This window comes from Lissotriton vulgaris, chromosome 5, assembly GCF_964263255.1.
Source record: "Lissotriton vulgaris chromosome 5, aLisVul1.2, whole genome shotgun sequence".
Taxonomy (NCBI): Eukaryota; Metazoa; Chordata; class Amphibia; order Caudata; family Salamandridae; genus Lissotriton; species Lissotriton vulgaris.
Genome location: NC_141693.1, coordinates 1,915,167,575 through 1,915,189,192, shown reverse-complemented (window position 1 = coordinate 1,915,189,192; position 21,618 = coordinate 1,915,167,575). Strand labels below are relative to the sequence as shown.

General features: G+C 44.2%; 1 protein-coding gene across 1 annotated transcript in view; it reads left to right on the top strand.

Moving 5' to 3' along the window:
* The window catches only part of LOC147717710 (E3 ubiquitin-protein ligase TRIM11-like), a 312,589-nt gene that overhangs the window by 207,065 nt on the left and 83,906 nt on the right, over positions 1-21,618 (top strand). Inside the window, exons 5-6 of the mRNA XM_086919874.1 lie at positions 4,747-4,769; positions 14,211-14,320. Of these exons, the coding sequence (XP_086776000.1) occupies positions 4,747-4,769; positions 14,211-14,320 (133 nt within the window). The remainder of the gene's footprint in view (positions 1-4,746; positions 4,770-14,210; positions 14,321-21,618) is intronic.

Here is a 21,618-nt window from a genome sequence, read left to right as displayed (position 1 = left end):
TCTTCCGAAATTCAGAAAACCTAGTATTGATTGTAAATTCTTCAGCGTTTTTGGAGCTTGGAGTACAGCGCACTTCTCTAAGAAGTTGTCCGCTAGGCTTTTCCCTTCACTTGATAATTCGTACCCTAAAAATAGTACTGTCAGATGGGCAATTCGGGACTTTTTAAAGTTAAATTTGTAACCCTCTGCTGCGAACCCAAGTATAATGGTGTTCACCCTTTTCAAGTGAGTATCCAAGTCGTCGTCTGTGAGATAAATATCATCTACGTAAGATAATGCTTCATCATCATAGATTTGTAGTAACTCTGTTACCCTAGCTGAGAATAGTCCTGGGCTGTTCTTGAACCCCTGTGGGAGTCGACAGAATTTTTTCTGCGACCCAAATGCAGAGAAAGCGGTCAAGTATCTGCTTTCTGGTGCAATGTTTTGACAAAAGAAACCATTAGAAATGTCTAATGTCGTTTTATATTTTTTCCTAACTATATTATTCATTAGGGCTGCACTATGCGAGTTTTGTACTGCAAAGGTTTTGCAACATGTATTAAGGTGTCTGTAGTCCAAAACTAGACGATATGAATTGTCTGGCTTGGAGACAGGAAACAAAGGATTGTTCATTTGAGAGGTGCATGTTTCAATCACCCCCTGATATTCAAGTTGATCTAAGATCTCCCTGACCTGTTTTTTAGCTTCTTGCTTTATGGGATACTGCCGTTGGGCAGTTGGTTCACTTTTTAGTTGGATTTTGTGAGGCGGAGAATCCTCATCCCATCCTACATGATTTTTATACAATGCAGGTGCCTGGGCCACTGCCCATTTCCTTGCATATGTGTATTTTTTGTGAATCGGTATGTGATTTGAGAAGGCAGGCATAATTACCTCTTCGCCACGAGGGCACTCCCTGACAAACTCCGGGGGCCAATCTTTTTCAGCTAACAGAATATCATAGCCTTTCGAGAGCTTATCCCAAAACAGACCCTTAATTTTCCTAGTCTTATCACCCTCTATACGCAATGTTATTTCGTATATTTTATGGGGCTCGCTAAGTCTGGCGTCGGCAGTTTCAACCTGAATGTATTCATTCGTGTCCACTGTCTCCAGATGACTCATCAAGATCTTGCGCGCTATACTGATTTCTGCTGCACTGTCCAACATTGTCAATGCCCACTCCCCGTTTTTCAACTGTGTCCTCAGTATTCTCGGCATAGTTTATTACTCTAATACTAGCTACCTTCTTTTTCTGAAATTGAGATTTCTTATTTTGAGCAGGTTCCTTGTCTTTGGACTTGGTGTGCTCTCCTGGGTCTGACCGTCCTCTTCTTTCCGAATTCTGTGGAAGAGATCGAGAGGGACGTGTATCAATACTTTGATATCTATCAAGTTTTTTTATATTATCCCTATTTCTAAGGTTATATCTTTTCTCAGAGGGCTCCCGTTGGGGAGACTGGCGTTCTCAAGTCGGAGTTCTTTCCCTCCGTCGAGGAGACCTTCCTCTGGACTGGAAAACTTTTTCCTTGGGAGTGGATTGTTTATTTCCATCCCAGCTCTTTTTAGGAGTATTTAAATTATTTTTAATAAATAATTTTTCAGGATTTTCGAGCAGTTGGGGCTTAGCTGGTTTTCCACCCAAGCTGTCTCTACCTAATTCTTCATAGCATTTTTCTATGATTTTTGCTAGCTCAACAGGATCTTTTATATCTGTTTCCCTCAACTTCTGGCGAATCGCCACAGATGCTGCTTCTCCCTTTACATTGGCTAATAATATAGCCGTGACCTGCTTGAAGTCTTTCAGTAATTTCATACCTAGATTTAAAGCGGGTTCTGGACCGAATTCATTTTGAATCTGTTTTAGCACGTCTGGTATTACCGCCATAGACGGAACACCGTGTGTTTTTGTGTAAATGGAAGCAAAGACTGTACCCCAAGTGTCGCAGTCCTCCACGTGTGGTGCGATTCCCATAGGAAGGCAGATGGTCAAGATTCTGTGTTTCTCAATAGGGGAAGTATCAGGAAATACTGCCTCTATTTGAGTAATTTTCTGGGCTAACCAGAAAGGAATTTGTTCCCGTTTTACGGGTGTTTTACCAAGACATGACTGTATGTTCTGTGGTGTAATTTTATTTGTGTTCCCCTGATGAGGGGTCAGCTGGTGTGAATTAACAGCTGGCTGGACTGTTGCAGTCCGTATTACATATTGGACTAATTGCCTATGTATTTTTATTAATGTGTTTAGCTGTGCTAACAGCTCTTCTCTAGACATTTTTATAATGTCAGGATGTGGTGTGTAGCTGGCTAGAACCGGCCACGTGGCTCCTGGTCTACCTAGTGGACCGAGCCTAGTTATGTGATCATTGTGTTTTAGGGCGCCATTAAACCAGAGCAGGTGCTCTTGAAATTTAAGTGGAATTTCAACCTCCTCGAAAGGGGCGTACTCATCCGGAGGTTCCTCTATTTTGTAATAGTGAAACTCTTGTGTTATAGCGTTTACCGCTGGAAAGTTTATCCATGAATAGAATACCTCTGTCTGCCGATACTCGTGAGCCTCTATCACGAAAATTACTGTACCACCTTGAGGTGGCAGTCCGTTTTCTATAAGTTTTAAAGTTATAGATCTTCTTAACTGGACCGGGATGATAATAGCATCCGGGTCTGTGTATTCGGGACCTTGCTGAGTCGCATCTACTGCGGCCCCAGTGGTGCCGTTGTTTTCTACTGACATTTCAAAAAATGCAGGTTTGCAGAGTAGGTCTCCAAGGAGACAAAGATTAGATGCACAATATTTTGGAACACTGTATCCTTCAACGTTGAATAAACCAGAGCTTTACATAGGAATCTCTTCCTACTAAGGTCGGGCGGATTTTAACCTTTCACCCACTCCAGACGCCTATTGGAGTATTTACGGGAGAAAGGGGTGTGAAATATGCACGACTGAGTTACTCTACAAGTCTTACGTTAGTTTATCGCCTTACCAAACGTTAGGGCGCCATGTAGTGTAGTTCCTAGTTTCCCACTAGGCCCTGCGCATTGGAATAACATAAACAGTAGTATCGACGTGGAACTGGCTATATTCCAGGCCTCCACTGACTATGCTAAACTTAATTGGGTTGTGTTACCAACTAGCTCAGAGGTCACTGGAAACTTTCTTCTCTGCATAGGAAGTGATCAGCTTCCTTGGCACAGACAAGAAGGGATTCAGCTTTCCAACAACCGTGCAACATGACAACTTTGCTCCTCAGATCAAGAGTCGATCTCTAGGGTCGTGTGAAACAATAGACATAGATTTCACTCAGTCAGTCTAGTGCAGTTTACTTTCACAGTATGTAGAGAATAGAGAGACGGGCGTGTATCAATAAAGGTTAACATTTATTGAACAGTCTTTCTTCTCGTACAAGAGAAATGTATTGCCACAATTGCAATAACTGTTATTATGAAAAGTACGTACAGTAAGATAAGAATAGCGAAATAGAACTGTAAAAGCATTGATATGGTTTCTTAGCCATACAATGGTTTAAAAGTAATAAAACATTTATACAGTCATATATACATTAGGCTAACATACTCAACTGGTGCTTCTAACTAAGCCTACCCCAGTGTGCCTGACCTAGGCCTAACACGTGAGAAGGGGGAGTAAGTAAGTAGCTTAAGTTAAGTTGGTTTTGCCAAGGTTTGTTTCAAGAATTCTCTTCTAAGGGTTTAGTCAACACCATACCTCTGAATAGAATGATGGAGGATTGGTATCTCCTTCAGGGGTCTCTCTCGATATCCCAGTCACCTGCGAGGGTAAACTGGAAGCGCCGGGACTGGATTTCTCTGCACGAGAAAGGCAGCGGCTTCTCTCAGCGCGTCGAGGAAGGAGGGGTGACAGCGTCCGCGGGCAGCTGGGCTGGATGTCTTCGCAGAGGACGGCTGCACGGCTCCTCAAGCGTACTGCACCATAGGTCGCGCTGTAGCGGCGATAATGGTAATCAGTAGCTTCACCACCACAGGATAGCAGGCTGCAGCGACAGAGTGCTAGTTTTTACCAACACGGGGTCATGCAGGCAGCTGGCATCAGCAACATGTTCGCTCATTGCTTAAGGCAACGTTGGTAATATTTATACCTGACAGGTGCCGGGTTTGACGCAAGTTTGCTGGACATAAGACGTCAATTAAAGATGTCACTAGGAAGTGGCAGCTATCAGTTGCTCATTAGAGTTCTATTACTAATCAAAACATAGCAAGCGGGGATTTCCAGGTTTGCTAAGTTTTTATCTTGTTGAAGAACTCGGAGTGTTATCTAGGAATATCAGATAGTGACTGCTGCTCTGTCATTGCACTAATTGGTCGCAAAGGAAGTAGCAGAGAGTCATGCTGGAATGTGGCTCTGTGGCTCTGCTCGTGTGAGGCCAGAGATGACTTTACAGAAAATCGTACTTGAGCGGTTATGCCAATATAGGGAACAAAGGGCTTTATAGCCGAATAGGGGCATAAGGTCACAGTATCGATCAGGAACCTAGATAAGCACATGACAGTATTTATTGCAAGTTTTCCTGATCTGAGACTGTCAGGTTGTTCTGTGACTAAACAACTATCAGTCAGAAAAATAAAAATGGTAAATGCTGAAGATATGTTGATTCTATAGTATTCTCTGATATCTAGATGCTACCTTTCCTTCAATCACAGATCAGGGCCCATCTACAAAGGAAATGAATGCTTCAATGTATGCGTGTTTGGATATTTACCTTGTCCTCTTTCTTCATTTCTCTCTAGGATGTGAAAAACATTTTAAAGAGGTACGTTCACTTACGTGTGTACATTTGTTCTTCCAGTACTCTTTTAAGTAATAATTATACTATACAGAAGTTAATTAATATGTTATTTCTTATTTATTACGATTACATGGTACGTCCTCAGACCCGCTCTCAGGAATCCCGCTGTGGAGGACTTACAGGAGGTACCAGGAGGGCTTCCTGTCCCCAAAGGCCGCTCAGGAGTAAAGTGAACTTCATCCCTCAATAAGTAGTGCTCTTGGAGGCGCGTTTGCAGAGTGTTGGAGAAAGGGGGCCTGGCCTCTGAAGACCTCTTAGCAATCCCACTGGGGGGGACTTACTGGAAGTGACAGGAGGGGTAGTTGGTCTTCAAGTATGTCCTTAGGGGCCAACTACCCCTCCTGTTGCCCTGGGTGAGACTAGGGCACCCACACTAGAGGGTAGGCCCCACGGGGTTAGGTCCTTGGGTCCGAAATCATCCAGAGATGAGGAGCCGTTGCCCCCCTCCTTTTAAATGTCTAACTTTTTTTTTCAAAAAGGTCAGGTCCCGGGGGATGGGTTCCCTGGGGCAAAAATTGGCCCAGGGAGGGGGCCGCACAGCCTCCCCATTTAAAAAAGGCAGGCCGCCGGGGGATGTGGTCCCTGCAGTCTGAATTGACCCTGGGAAGGAGGGTTATGCAGCCCCTCCCACCTAAAAATGTTTAATTTTTTTTATTAAAAGAACCGGTAAGTCACAGGAGGCCACCCTTTCTCTACCACTCTGCAAAAACGCACTGCTGGTTGGGGAATTAAGTCCCTTTGGCTGCAGAAGGTCGTTGAGGGCCAACAAGTTCTCCTGTTGCCTCCAGTAAGTCCCACACAGCAGGATTTCTAAGAGGTCTTTGGAGGTCAGGCCCCCTTTCTCTAACAGTCTGCAAACATGCCTCCTGGCACACTGCTGGCGGTGGTGGTGAAGTCCACTTGGCTGCTGAGGGTCCTTGGGCGCTAACTACCCCTCCTCTTACCTCCAAGTAAGTCCCATACATTGGAATTGCTGAGACAACTTTGGAGGCCACGCCCCCTTTTTCCACCACTCAGCAAATGCGCCTCCTGGCACAATACTGGTTGGGGAATTAAGCCCTCTTGGATGCTGAGGGAGAGGTGTGGCGCAGTGGCCAGAGCGGCTTACTTCAGAGCACTGGGCTCACGACTGAATCCCCGACGGCAGCTCAGCTCCGCAGCATATGACTCTGAGTAATAGCTCACTTAATCTCCCCAAAGTCTCCCAGCACCTTGGGTGATATGTTTGCGCTTTATAAATATGGATTAATATTATTATGATTATTTTTTATTATGTTGAGGGTCCTTAGGGGTCAAGAAGCCCTCCTGTTACCTCCAGTAAGTCCCTTACAGAAGGATTCCTGAGAGCTAGTCTGAGGCCAGCCCCTATTTTCCATCTCGGCAAATGTGACTACCAGTTAAAAAAACATAGAAATTCACACAAAGGTTGAAGGGACGTTATAGTTATGAAATATATATATGGAAATGGTGGTAAGCAATAGGGCGGTGGCGCTCTCAGGTCTTTCACAAATAGAATCGAGTTGTTGCAAGAAATTTGGCACGTTGCATAAGGTATGGAAAAACAACCAGATCCCCAAACGCGTGATCAAAGACCACTTTACTGGATTAATACAAGATTCTCTGCACACACTTTAGTATTTTTAAACACATAAATTATATCATAAGTCACAATGATGCTTGTCTTGTGTTTTTTGCAGTCTTTAATTTCAATTCTTAAACCTTCTTAGCCAACACGTGTTTTGTCGTCGTTGAGGGGATTACCCCTGCTACAGTAGCACAGCAGACTCGCCCGGCGAACATGCTGCTTCGGGAGATCGTACTCGAAACTATACAACTGCCGGATGGGACAGTGATCCTAAAAACACTTTTTTGAATACTGCAATCGGACATGGAAGCCTTTCACTGTCGATATTACAAATAGGTACTTCCACTGGGACAAGACATCAAATCAGATAGAACCCCACTCCGGGTTGGAATTATTACCGGATTTAAGAAACTGCTATAAATTGACCACTGCCCTGAAGAAGTCACAGGGTAATAGCCTCAACAGCGACGAAACATGTGCTGGTTTTGTGCCACCAGAAGAGTCTAAGGCGCCACCAAACATTTTTTTATATTGTAGGAGGCTCCATTAAAAAATAATAAGTCTCCTGGGCCATTGAGAGTTTACAGCGTTTTTTTAAAAGCACTCCACGCTAAGGCTGGATGTTCTTTAACTGGGGTTCAAGAGGCTCTTGTTGTTGGTTGTATGGATGCACTTTGCACCATGAAAAATGTTAAAAGAAAGGCTCAAAGACAAGTTAATGTCATTTGATAAAAAGGTTTAAAGAAAATATTTTATGACAATAACTTTTATTAATCATTACAATGTTTGAATTTGTGAAATATACATTTGATTATATTTATTGGTGAATTTTTGGCAAATAAAGTATGTCTACCTTACTGAAAGTAACCATTACATTAAAGGGCAAACCCAAAAGTACTGGGACCTGGGTATTCAATGTTACAGGGGAACGGTCCCAGTGCGCACTGTTTTTTTTTTAAAAAGTCTTTTTATTGAACATAACAGCTCCATGAAAGTACACATCAGGTGACAGTGAAAGTGCACTGGTACAGTTATAATAATGCACATGCAAAATTCCGTTGGCGAGATCAATATAGGCCTACCCCCTAGGTGCACCCCATGCGTGATTCAACTTACTATGCTTAGGCTCCCCTACCCTCTTCGCCCGGATCCCCCCCCCCCCCCCCCCCCTCCACGCTACATGCCACATCATCTTCCCCCCGCCTCATGGCTATCTCCTCTGACAATAATGGACAGGCAGTCCCTCGAGCTGTACGATACAGAAAGTGCTCACTGGGCATACCCGTCAGAGGGTGAGATCCCACCAGACCTAACTCATCTCAGTGGCGAGCCATCGGGGGTACTCAACCACTCCCCCCTGTATCATCTCCATGCTAACCATATCTTCTCCCATTTTTTGGGACATCCCCTACTGTTGTAAATTACCTTCTCTGCCCTTTGGCACCAGTCCAGGTCCCTCTCCCATTCTTCCACCGTTGGTGACAGATCACTCCCCCAGAGTCGCGCTATGTTCCTTTTTGCCACCATACTGGCGAGTGCAAGCCATATCTTTTCTCCCTTGGGCCAGGTGACCTCCCCGTCACCCCCAAGACGTGCCAGCGGGCCTCTAGTGGAACCTCAGCCCCCACCACTTCTGCCATAATCCCCTGCAGCTGAGCCCAGTACGCGCGGATTTTGGGGCAGCCCATAGAAGATGAAAAAAGGTGCCTTCCTCCCCGCAGCCCCTTAAGCAATATTGTGAAGCAGCAAACCCCATCCTATGTTGCACCGTTCGTGGTGTGTATGACCTATGGAGTATGCGCAGCTGAACCAGCCTGAATCTAGCCCTGATCGCAACCTCTCTCGGACACTGCAGAGCCTCATTCCAGTCATCATCTTCCAATAAGCCAAGATCAGACTCCCATTTTTCTCTCAACTGTCCCAGTGTGTCCGGGAGGTTATTAACAAGTTTTTTATAGGTAAGGGAGATAGCCTTATCAGTCATAGGGTCTAGCAACAACCGATCCTCAAGCGGAGCATACTCAGGTAACTGTTCCCCCTGTGACAAATGTGCGTGGATGGCGTGTTTAAGTTGTTGGTAATGCAGAAATTCTCCATCCCCCATGTGGAACTCTGCCTGCAGACTCGCGAAATCTACCAACGTCCCCTCTTCCAAACATCCCCCAGCTTGTTTATGCCAATTAGGCTCCACTGGCGCAGGTCTCGCAGCTTTGCAACCTCCCGAAGGAAGTCGCCCTTCCACAAAGGTGTACAATCCGTGAGCTTCACCTCCCACCCCAGAGATTTTGTCACCCGCTTCCACACCGCCACCACCACCGCTGTCTGAGGGGGCAGGTTCTGGTTTCATCTGGGTTTAGAATATAGGGCCTCCAAATATGAACCCTCTCCCAGTGCCAAACGGTCCGCTCGGTACGCAGGTTCCTCCTGTTGAGCAACACCCAACCATTTATATTAACTAGCTGTGTGGCCCAAAAGTAGAGACGAATGTCGGGGACCGCTAGCCCTCCCTCGAACACTCCCTGTTGTAGGTTTTTAAGCGCTATTCTCTGGCATCCTCCACTCCACAATAGCGAGCGTTGCTCCGCCTCTATAGTTTTGAATATGTGCTCCGGGATCGGGAAGGGCGAGCTCTGTAGTGCATAGAGCAACCGGGGCAGGGCCATCATCTTGAATAAGACGGCCCGGCCCATTAGAGAGAGCGGGAGAGCCCTCCAGTGCATCACGTTGCTGTGAAGGCGTTCCAGCTGCATCAGCACGTTCAAACGGAGGAATTCGGTGTCGGATGGAGTGACCCAGATGCCCAAGTATCGGAACTCTGTACGCCAGAGTAGGCCCTCGCAGTCTTCTGTAATTCGTGGCTGGGGCCCCGCCAGAACATAACCCAGGGACTTACTCCAGTTGATGCGATATCCGGAGTATTCCCCAAACGTGCGTAGCATGACCATCAGCCTCGATATGGACTCATACGGTCTTTGGGTGTATAGCAAAATATCATCTGCATATAACGATATGCGCTCCTCCCAGCCACCCCCCAGGTCTACTCCCCATATCCCGGGATCCTCACGCACCCAATGTGCTAGTGGCCCAGTGCGCACTGCTTAAAGAACAAACGATCCTTTTTGCTCAATTTGAAAGTAACAATAAACCAACAATTTGTAAGAGGGATGTTTTTTAATCACCTCCTTATCTATGCTGTGTATGACAGAGATCGTCTTGCAGTATATACAATGTGCCCAGAAGGAAAAAAGGGGGAGTGGGGTAGGTAATGTGGTTTGGTGAGGGTTTAGGGTATAGTGAGAGGCATTTAAAGATCCAGTGAGGTCACAGAATACACCATTTGACATCACATATACATGTTTTACTAAGCCACATGGAAAAACAATGTAAAACCGATGCCATATATTGAAACACAGTAATAATAGTCTGTTGTTCATGGATAGGTAAAGATGTAGAAGTCGACGTTTCGACCCCTTATAGATGTAGGTTAAGTTGCCACCTTACTACGGGGTCTTCCTCAGGACTGGGGTGGGTGATGTGGGTCAAAAAGGGGCACCTAGAACCAATGAAACATAAGTTAAGTTAAAAGTAATCGCACCTATTCAACCATAGGCGTAATTATATGTCAATATTTACCAAAGAACCACCCAATTCCGGTGGCGCTTGTTCAGCTAAATGAAATGGGCCGGTAGGCTCCTCGTGAGACAGGGAGAGCACGATATCATCTGAGGAATAAGGTTTATCCATACGTGGCCCATCAATGGTTGCCATACATATAAAAGTCTGAGTCAAAAGTTAAATCAAGCATCAATCAACCTAAAATGGAGTAAAATAAGGGGGGCGTACACACATGCCAAGCTAATTGTTTAAATCTCCAAAGGAGGGGGGTAAGAAAACACTATCTTCCTCATGTGTCACAATCGGTACAAAACCAATCCTTATCGTATGAAAACAAACTGGCTTCCTAATATGGTGTAGAATACCAAAACACTACTCCCCAGATACAGCCCAAATCTCAAAACACACCACAACCAATTAACTCTTGTAGGGTCAGTTGTGCATTCCGATTATGAGCGTTCTGATTCTGAAAAAATGGTAATGGAAAATATATATGTTGCAACTATAATGCACATATTGAGGCTATAGGGCTCAACGAGTAAAGGATTAACAAGCAGAGTACTGGTAAACAACTCACCGATCCTCCGTGACCTTGAGCTTCAATAATGTACTGGCAATCCCTGTGTTTTAATCCAAAAAGGGATCGTATTAGCACACGTTCAGTGTAGGTACTCTAAACTACTCAAAAGGTTGTTCAGAAGTTGAACAGACAAAGCCCTGCTACAGACTAGAGTGGAAATCGCTTAACGCGAGGGATGCTGCTGTCTCCGGAAAAAATCACAGGCGAATGGCAGCCCATTGCGGAGCGCTTAAAAAGGAAGCGTGCACGTGTCCCGGAAGCGCTGCAGCCGCTGGATGCTAGCGACCAGCTGCACCGGATGGGCTCCGTGTCACTATTGATTCAATGGAAAGACTAGACTGACGGAAAATCGGTCTAAGCAAAAAACAGATCCATTGCTTTAAAAACGGAAAAGAGCAGGTTCCCATGGAATATTAAAGGGATTAAATAAAAATATATTGTGTGTTCGATGGTTACAGTGTCACAATATAAACGGGCAGAACATACTGTGCTGAGTGCCGAATGAGCATCACATAAATTGGGTAAACATTACTAAGTGGCTTAGTTTAGTGGCTTTGGGATATACATCTAGTGTACCTGCATAACAGCTGATGCACAGTCGAATTTACACAGCCTGTTATCAATACACAGAGTTGTGGTGAACAACATATACCCTAACCAAAACTTATAAAGTAGCAGCGCATCATATTAGAATTACCATTCCTAAGTGGCTGAGTTGTATAGAGTCATGCTATATGTCAAGTATATCTGCATGTCAGTTAGTACATAACTAACGGAAAATTGTACAGCTGGTGTAATTATACAGTATTCGGTACAGAGACATACCAGTACAAGCACATACAGATGTAGCAGTCATCTTGCTTGTCGCCGTTCACCTGCAGGGGAAGGGAATACATAGCGAAAGCAATGCAAGCCAAAGTATATTCTTAGAGACAGGCTAGCTGGGCATAGTTAGCATCGTGTTCATTAAGCCCATTAGCGATTGAATCAAGGCGGCTCATCCATTTGCTTTCCCTGACATTTAGGATGTAGCTTATGTTACCTCCCCTTGGACCTAGGAACACTTTTTCTAGTACAACCCACTTCAGGCACCCGGTTTGTGTTTCGGTACCCTGAAATGGTCAACTAGTGGAGCCCCCTATACCTCACACCTCAGTCTGCTGCGGAGTTGCAAAATCCCTACTTTGACCTTCTGTTGGGTCTGTCCAACATAAATGAGCCCACAGGGGCATGTAATGCAGTAGATTACATTGCTTGTGTTGCAATTAGTAAATGCTTTTAGCTCTACTGTGTGTTGTTTGTAGGTAAATTGCTTGGTTTGTGAGGTTAATTCACAGCCCCAGAATCTAAAATGACCTGTGGTCACAGGTAAATTCCACAGAGTCTGTAATGTTTGTTGTTCGGGGGTTTCCGAAAAAGAGGTTACTACACTGTCCCTGATGCTTTTTGCCTTCTTGAAGGAGTGTATGGGGAGGGCATGTTGGCTGATGTCCCGGGCTATCAAGACCCCAATGCTTATTAACAATTTTGCGGATGGCATTGCTCTGTGTACAGAAGGTGGTGACACAAATCATTCTCTGAGCGCTTTCATCATTCTTGTTCTGTGTGGCAAGAAGAACTTTGCGGCGGGCTGTACCATGCCCTCTTACTGAAAGTAATATCCTTTGTATTGTTACAAACAGTCAGCTGTAAGCGACTACGTGGGGCTGGGCGTAGGATCTGACTGCAGGCCAGCCCTTTCACCCAAACTCATGCCGCCCAGCCTCAGGCCACAACCTGCACCCATGCCCACATTGTGAATGCCGAAGCCTATGCGCAGTGAGGGGATGGGTGCCTGTGGGAGGTTGGGCGCATGGCTTGGCCACAGGCAAGGCACTGTGCTCAACCACAACCTTGCACAGCCGAAGGCCATGCTCAGTGGGGAGTTGGGCCCCTCCAGGGAGAAAGGCGAAGCCCCTGGTCACAGGCCAATGCTCTGCTTCCAACCCCATGCCATCACAGCAATGGACATCTTACTTTATGTGAAAGCAACGTTATCATTGTTGAGAATGTCCGTTAAAATATACCATTTCAAAGAAACAAAACCACTGAAATTCATCAGTTATATTATCTTAAATAACTGTAACTTTCGCCCTAAAGTCACTATACCTTGAGCCATTGCCATGCACTGCTAATTACCTCACATATTATATCACTCAGACATGTGTTGTGACATTATTGAGATTATCACTGCAACTGACATCATTTATGTCAACACTGTGCATGGCAGCGGTGGGAGTTATAGTTACTTGGTTAAAAGTTAGAGATATTTGGATGGTTAATCCGTAGAGACTCCTTGAATCTTTGTTCACAGACTATCCATGTAACCCAATTGGACGAGTGAACTTTTAACTCCCACTGTCCAATTCGGGTTTGCGGTTCACTAACCCCAAAGCTCTGATTGGTAGAAAATGTTTGTTGCAAGCGCCATTCTAGGACTCAGTGCTTTGTCCACAAGTCCTGGTAAAAAGGGAGTATGAATCAATGGGGGACAGGTAGATCATCCCCTGATACACTAGATCATGCAGGGATGTCACAAAGGAACCACATGTGTTTATCAAATAACTTAAAGCAAGGAATTAGGGACCCTTCTTCACCCAACCACCTCAGAGTCAGGACTCATGTCCAGGTGTGTGAACTCTGCCTGGATGCAGTAATTCCATTAAGGGCACACAAGCCCCTAGGGTTTACGACCCCTAAACAAATAACAATAATATTGAAACCTAAATAAATACTAAAAGTACTAGAAATTATATAATAACAAAATAAAAGGACTACACCCTTCTTTGCCATTTACTGTAAGTTGGGCTGCTCCTGGTAGGTGTTGCCATATATATTTAGTTTTTGTGTTTGCTGTACAATACATAATTTCAGAGTTGATATACACTCCACTGAATGGAGAACTGTGGATACTGTTGATAGTCAGTCCAATATCAGAGCCTGAAACATGGCACTTGTGGGTTTGCACAACACAGATGCTTGTAAATTTCAGGTTCTGATGGTGAAAAGTACTGGTCTGAGCCCAGATCATCTCTTCCTCCAAGCTTCACTTTTCCTTGCAGTACATACAAGACATCCCATCCTTGCCGTATAAGTGTTCCTTCAAGTCGCCCCTCTAGAATCCTATTACGTAATTACTTAACCCCGGCAGGAGCTGTAGATGTACAAGCCCAGCCTCTGCTTTCAGCTGTGACATCCAACTCTAAGTCCTTGTAGAACACTCTTGTATCTTCATATTACACTGATACAGGGAGATGCTCTCCAAGCAAAATATACTAAACAACCTCCTGCCCCATTCATTGTTGCACCTTAGAAGGTATCCATTCATCTCATTAGCCACCTCATCCATCCATGTCCATTAGTCCTCTCCAATTTGTGTCTTCGGGCAATATTCATCCTTACCACCTGGTATGCTTCAGATACCCCTAAGGTATCTCATGGTAGAGACATCTGTTCTCCATTTCTCTTCTTTTTCTCTTTTTAACTTAATTATCCCATGGCTTAAAAAACACTAAACACTCACCTCCAAACCCTACTCAGGTGTAAAGTTTGAATGTCATCTACAGTGTTGTTCTCTGATTCTCAGGTGTGATGAGGTGAAGATTTCGAAGCCTGAGAAAGATGAGATTGTGGAGAAGACTTTGCAGGGCATTGGAGAAGATACCTCACTGCAGGAGAAGCTCCTGGAATTAAAAGGTACTTAACTCTAAACATTTATGGGAGACATGTTTGTGCTAGCTATTTCTATTTGAGAGAGAAAGTTAAAATGATCTTGAAGAACTGGACATATTTGAAAATGGTGTAGTACCAACATTATGCCTGTCACAAATGGTAGTATCCAGCAGCCTGGGTTTATTGTGGGAGACTGGCTTAGTATATTGTGCACACACATTTAAGTGAAGCACCTTGCACTAATCCAGACAACCCTTGTGGTGATTTTAGTGGTCGTAGACAACCATAGAAAGCTCTCTAAGTGGTAGCTGTAGAGCGCGGCCTTTATGCTTAGTCCAGAAAGAGTTTTAAACAGCTTGTTTCACCAGACCTAATCATGTAGTGTAGGTTAAACGAAAAAGAACCACACAGTATAGTTATAAAAATATGTCTATTGATTACACAACACTCACTAACAGATTGGTATACCTCATACCAGGAGATATCAACAGAAAATACACAATAATATTTCAATTGCAAGACGTAAGTAAGCACAATACATGGTGGTCTCCAGGGGGAGACCAAACAATATACTAAGAAAGGGGAATGCGAACAGCGACTGAAGTCGGGACTTGGACCAGGAGACTCAGAAGAGCTGGGGACACATGGAACTGCCCAAGGTAAGTACCCAGGAACCCCAAGAGGCTGTGTGCAGAATGAAAATACAGGTGCATACTCAGTAGTAGTGAAAGGGAAAGTCACTGTTGTAGTTTGGAAGAATGACCCTTCCCAGTGGACCCTGAAGAAACCCAGCGGAAGACAGAAGGTTGGAAAGTCACCCCACCCATGGATACCCCAGGAACCAGACTACCTACACCAGGGAAGCCAGGTGCATAGGTGAGAAATGACGTTGGATAACGCTGTAGACCACAATGGAGGACTTCAGTAAAGATGCTGCTGGGAAAGACTGCAAGAGTCTGGTGGAATTCCAGGGTGGATTCTTGAAGAGAATAACCTGCAAGCAGAGGGGACAGAGTCTATGCCACTTGGAGGTTACCAGGAGGCATGGAAGAGCAATGATCACCGATGACGGAAGATGCAGCAGTGATGAGCGTGACCTTGTCTCTGCAGCTGTGAGGACCAGGTGACACTAAGGAAGATCAATAGCCATTCACGAGCTCTCCGATGTCAAAAGTCAAGAACAAGGGAGTCGGTGTCCGGCGGGAGCACCAACAACATTGGCAGCAAAAACAGACATGGAAAACAATGAAGGAGCAACGTTGGGATCAGAAAGGTCCAATGGCGTCAGAAAGTCCAGGAGAGTCAGAGCAGGGCCTGAGCAAGCAGGGGAACCCACTGAAGCAAGAGAAGACCCTCAACCACGGTGCAGAGTATGCAGAGTATGCAGTGAGGACGAAGATCTTGGCAGGAAGAGGTGCTGGAGGCTGAAGCTTCTTGTGGCCGAAGATCTCTGGAGTGTAGAGCCAACAAGCCTTGGCAATTGTAAGTCAACGCCGTGCACAGGGGTTTGACGAGGGATACTGGCCTCAAACTTGCTGAGAGGACAGGTCAAACCTCATGGGAGTGGCAGAACCAATACCTGTGTTTCTGAGCCTTTCAAAGTCAGCTTCGTTGCCGTGCCTGCAGAGGCAGGGGAGTGAATCCAAGAAAGATTACATTACATCATCATAGCAAATCTTCGTAATTATTTTATACGGTTGTGTCAAGGTGAGAACAGTCGATTACATTTCGATGCCTTAAAGCAGAACGTTGGGATCACCTTGGCACAACCGTATAAAATATTTACCATGATGTGCTATGGTGATGTACTGCACTCTTTCTTGATATATTTTGGATTTTTGTTTCTGGTCAAGCTAATATAAATGCCTGCGCTTTTAGTTCCTTTATGGTATATCTGACTGCCCTTGTATGTTTTTGTTTTAAATAATTCATATAAAAGGATTATATAATATAGATATCATTGTATCTCTATATGTACTTTCCTTAAAATCATTCTTGTTGTGAGAGACTGTTGTTTCTACAAAATAATTTGCACCCAAAGGTCCCTGACTACTTAAATTGAGTTCCCCTGTCTTTGTACAATATGCTCATTCACTAGCCATCCTCCTGGAGGAGGTGTGACCACCCTCTGTCCAAGCAGGCATTGATTCTGCCTCTGATCGCGCAGACTCTAACCTACAGGGGGTCAGAAACTCATCTATGGTGGTGGCAGACTGGGAGATACCAGTCAGCCTGCACACTAAAGGACTAATAGGTTTTCAGGGGCCACATCTAAGTGTGTCCGCTGGGTGCATATCATAATAAATCTAGTAATGGCATCTGAAGAGATTTATTAAGACAAGTTGTTGATACCAAACACGATTAGTTTCAGTGAAGCCATCATTTGGCTGGGTAACTCGTAATGAACAGTGCCCAGTACATGTCTTTAAGATTGCTGCCTGATCACTTGCCATATCTAGCTATGGAACTAGACATCACAGGGGCCTAACTGCTCATGCAGATGTGCCGTCACATATAAAATATTGCACCCTGCCTAAGGGCTCCAAGGCAAGCTGTAGGAGTGACTGACATAAACTATATGCAGTGTATCTTGGTATGGCACACCGTGAGTGTGCCATGTTGTGTTTTCAGAATGGTGTGCCCTCTTTCACTCGGCCTGCAGTGGCAGTCTGCATTCTGTTGGGGTGTGGATCCCTTAAGGTGGCATAAAACATGCTGCAGCCCTTGGAGGACCCCATTTAATATTCATGCCTTGGGTGCCAGGGGTATCATTTACTAAGGACTTACATGGGTGCTAAAGTCCTTGTCAATTGGGTTACAATAGGATATTTATCTTGTTTCAAGGGAAAGAGCACTGGCACTGGGGACCTTGTTAGCAGGGACCCATTGCACTTTCAGTCAATTCAATTCAGAGTACTTTATTTCCATGACATATATTCTTATAAAAATATTACACACACTTTCATAAAAGAAAGAAAAGGCATAAAAAAGTACTTAGTTATAATAATCTAAAACGCAGTGCATGGTTATATACTTTTACATGACTACTTGTAGATTATTCCACTTCAGCTAAATAATCATTAAAAATGTTCCCTACCCTAACCCAATGCAATCTACAATCCAAGTCGCGTATAAATTTGTAACATTTCACTAAAAATAGTAAAAAAGAAAATGGTCAACATAAGAACGGTACATTCTGCCGCAATAACATTTTAAAATGTAATGTATTTAACCAGCATCAAATCATACATTTTCCCTAAACAGGATTCTAACGTGCAATGTGCATAGCAGCTTTTCACAACCTCCCTATTTGGGGATCTACTGATTACTTAACATCAGCTGGCTAAATGGTATTACATCCATAGAGAACTAGATCTTCAACCCTATGGGGAAGATAGTGCCAGTTCTGTCGTTATGATGTTACACAAGGATTGACCAACAGTGATAGCTAAATCTCAAAATCTAAGACTATAAATAAGCTCTAGCCCCGCATCTCTGGTTTGGATCCCGTATTTTTTAAACACAGGCTGAAGAATCTTTTTCCTTTTCTCCATGAAGAATAAACAATCCAGCAATAAATGGCTCACTGATTATTTCTTCTCTCTCATAAAGGGGCACTGGCTATTGCGCTTAACCACCTCTGATTTCAATCCTTTAATACACCACCCAGGATCAATTCCCACCCTGTAGCACAAAACTTAATTCCACACGTGCATCTCTGGGATATTAAATAGGTTGGTAACAAATCTGTGCTCTTGTGTGAAGTTAAGAAAGGAATAGCTGAGCTCTTAGTTTTAAGTTGGCACAGATCTTCTCTCCAACTGGTTTCTATGGCACCTAACCTGAGTGAGCTCTTTATCTAGTTAAACGAAACCACTTCCCCTTCTTCAATACACCTCTCTGAAACATTCAAACTCTTTTGCATTATTGTCACAGGATTCCTTTTCCCAGAGATAGATGTCTTCCTCTCCAGTAAAATTTGCCCAGACAGTTCACCACATGGGGGCCAAATTTTAAGAGCAGCTAAAAAGCGCAAGGCTCTGGCATCAGCCAGCAAACTACAGGCTACAGTTCTCAGCTCCCTCCTTACAGCTCGAATCATAGAATTTTTGGGGAGATCAAGAAGCAATTTTAGAGAAGTATGTCTAACCTTTCCCATATGGCTCACCTGTCCAAAGCCAACACCTCTGCTCTATATAAGGCTTGGAAATCAGCTTACCCTTGATAACTTTGCTTAGTGGCTCCAATGTATGACTGTCACATTTATGGTCAAACCTTTTCACCTCATTCACTACTGTAGGCAGGGAAAGCCTCCGAGCAGCCATTTGTTTATTCCACCTCAAATTATCCGAGAAGGTTAGGCCTAGATACTTATACTCTCTAACCTGCTCTAATCTTACATTACCGAGAAACAAATGCAAATATCCTTTTTATGTTGGCAGAAAACAATGTTTAAGTCTTATCAACAGTTATTGTTAGCTTGTTTTCAGGGCAATAGGCATTTAGGGCATTTAGTTTACATTGCAACCCAATAGGTGTAAGATCCATAACCACCAGATCGTCTGCATACATGAGGCAACTAATGTGCCTACCTCCAACCTTTGATGTGAAACTGTGTGTAGTACGTAGCGTCTCGGGAAGGTCTGCGATATACATGCTAAATAGCAGTGGTGCTAAAACGCAGCTCTGCCGCAAGCTGTTTTCCTATTCAGATTCCCACACCCATCAAGGTCAATCTGAACCCAATTGCCACTACATTCTTTTTATACATACACAGGTTCCTGTAGGGTGCTTTTGAGGCAATCATTTCCGTTCTTAAATTATCATCGTTTGAGTTTAGCAACCAGTGGCAGCGGCTCCTGTTTACCACCCTACTACTCTCCCGACATTCATCATCGAACCAAGAGTTCCTCTTATCTCTTGGACTGTTACCTAGGCAGAAATCGCCTTTTGCCCCTTAAATTGAGCTAGTAATTTCTTTGTTAGCCTACAGTGCCAATCCAATGCATCTTGGCCGACTTCTAAGGGGCAGGGCTCACAATCCACTGTGGAAAGGGCTTGCAATGCATGTTCCATAGCCTAGACTCTATTCTATTTTGGTAAACCACCTCCAGACATGTTGCAACATATGGGCGTGAAGCAACTACCTCTGTAAACCCCAGGTTGAGGGCAAGATGGCTCCATAACTATAACGTTTTAACGTGTTTCACCTGATGGAACTGGTAAACTGGGATCATCACATCGTCAATGGGCAGTTTGCTTTTGCCATACTTGATTGATCTCCTAGCCGGAATATCACCTTGACACCTACCAAAGAAATTCAATTCCACTAGAGAATGCAAAACCTTTGCATCATCTTCCCTGGAGATTTCAGAAAAGATACACTCTAAGATATTTATCGCTAAGCGCAATTCTTTCGTACCTCATCAAGATCTTTAAAGGCTGATTTTTCATTAAAATCCCATTAGGAAAATCCCTAAACATCATTGACCAGATTTAGGAGCTCACACTCGGGAGAGGGGAAATTGGCGGTATGTACACATTTAAACATATCATTTGCTTAAACCCCTCCATATTTACATCCAGGTCATTTAGACAAGCGAGAACCCATGAGCTAGAGGATTGGAGTCTTGTTACGTTCTTTCCACAACAGATTGAAACCAATGTTAGTAATCCACCCAGTGATCTTCCTCTTGGCGAGGTCCTAGCATTCTGGGCCAAGGCAACAAACCCACCACTACAGGGCACTCCAACAGCCAGTTTGTCTGAAGGAACAAGATGCAATAATTCTTCAAAATCTCCCTGTGGTTTTCCATATCCATGAATGTTTTGAACCCATGAATGTTCCATACTGGGACTCAAACTGGCTCGCGGGAGCCCTGTCTAATAACAATTGATCTCATCTGCCCCATCACTATTCCAAGGGGGGGGGAAATAGCTGTCCTGAGCAGCTCTCTTTCCTCCATGGGGCCTGCCCCCAAGTACTATAGTCATTTTCACTCTGTCACTCTTTGAGCTGCCAGCAGTGGAACCTATTCTGACCCCTCAAATCCTGAACTCTGTCATTAGTAAAGGTTATCGTAACTATCCTTCCTTGAGAACCATCATTTTCCCACCAGCTCCTCCCAGCACCTAGTCTCCGCTTCTGATCAGTAGGCCTGGCCAGATAAGCATGGTTCTGTTTTAGCTCACAGTGTTCGCTTAAAAGAGGAATTGACTGTGTTGCATCCTTATCTGTACAAAGACAGATGCCATTTGACACCAGGGATGGACGAGCCGCTTCTACTAGATTCTTTTTATTGTTTGTGGAAAACATAACTCTGGTTATCTCTTCCCCCGCGACCTCCATAAAACTGAACAGTGCAAAATACTTTGTAGAAATATTCTTCAACCTTTTGATATTAGCAAATCTATTATGGGGCTGTTTGGCTCCCTGCCTTTTTTTTTTTGGTTGCGCCTTTAGGAATAAAACTGGGGGTCTTATCTGTTCACTACTTTTTTCAGCACTAGCTACAACAGGAATACTAGGATCTGCTAATGTATTTATTTGAGCTGATCCTCCTTTTACAGATCATACACTCCGACCTAACATATGTGGAGATTCCCCCCCGCAACATTTTAATGCTTTTATTTTTTGATGATTTTCCTATTTTTGTCCCCAGAAACCTCTTCTACCGCTATTGAGCTTTCCTTGATTTCCTTGATTCTCTCTCTCCCTCTAACTGGAAGTTTCCCGCACCATGTTGCATCATTCCTGTCCGGCTTCCTCTTAGCGCTCAGTTGCTTACACATTTTAGGGTCTACCTTTGAACCGGGGGTTTACAGTGACTGGGAGGCCGACTTAGGAAGGCCACGCCAAGGGACTTCGAACAGCTCTCATGCTTTCTACCTCCTTTCCTTTCCCTTCCTGAACTCTCTTTCTCAGTCCAACTTTGAGCAACATAGTGATGTTACACTTGGATAGAACTCTTTGCTTCCTGAATACACTTCCCCTTTTTCAAATTAGGTAGGGACAGCTAGATATGTATATATCATCATTTGTGATACATGTAGACAAGGGAGCACCCTCTCGGGGGAGAACCGCTGGGATCAGAAATAACCCCATTTAAGTCCCCTACCAAGATCGCATCCCCAGTACCATCTTTTAGTGATTTACTAATACATTGGAGCAGTTGGATACACTTAATATTTTCAATATTATTCAAAACCAGTGCCTTTAACATTCCCTGAAAGGTTGTTTGCATTATGAAAAGGAGGTTCAATATTGACAAATCTTGGGCTAAATCAGAAACATCCCACAGGGAGTTACCCTCCTTTGTTAG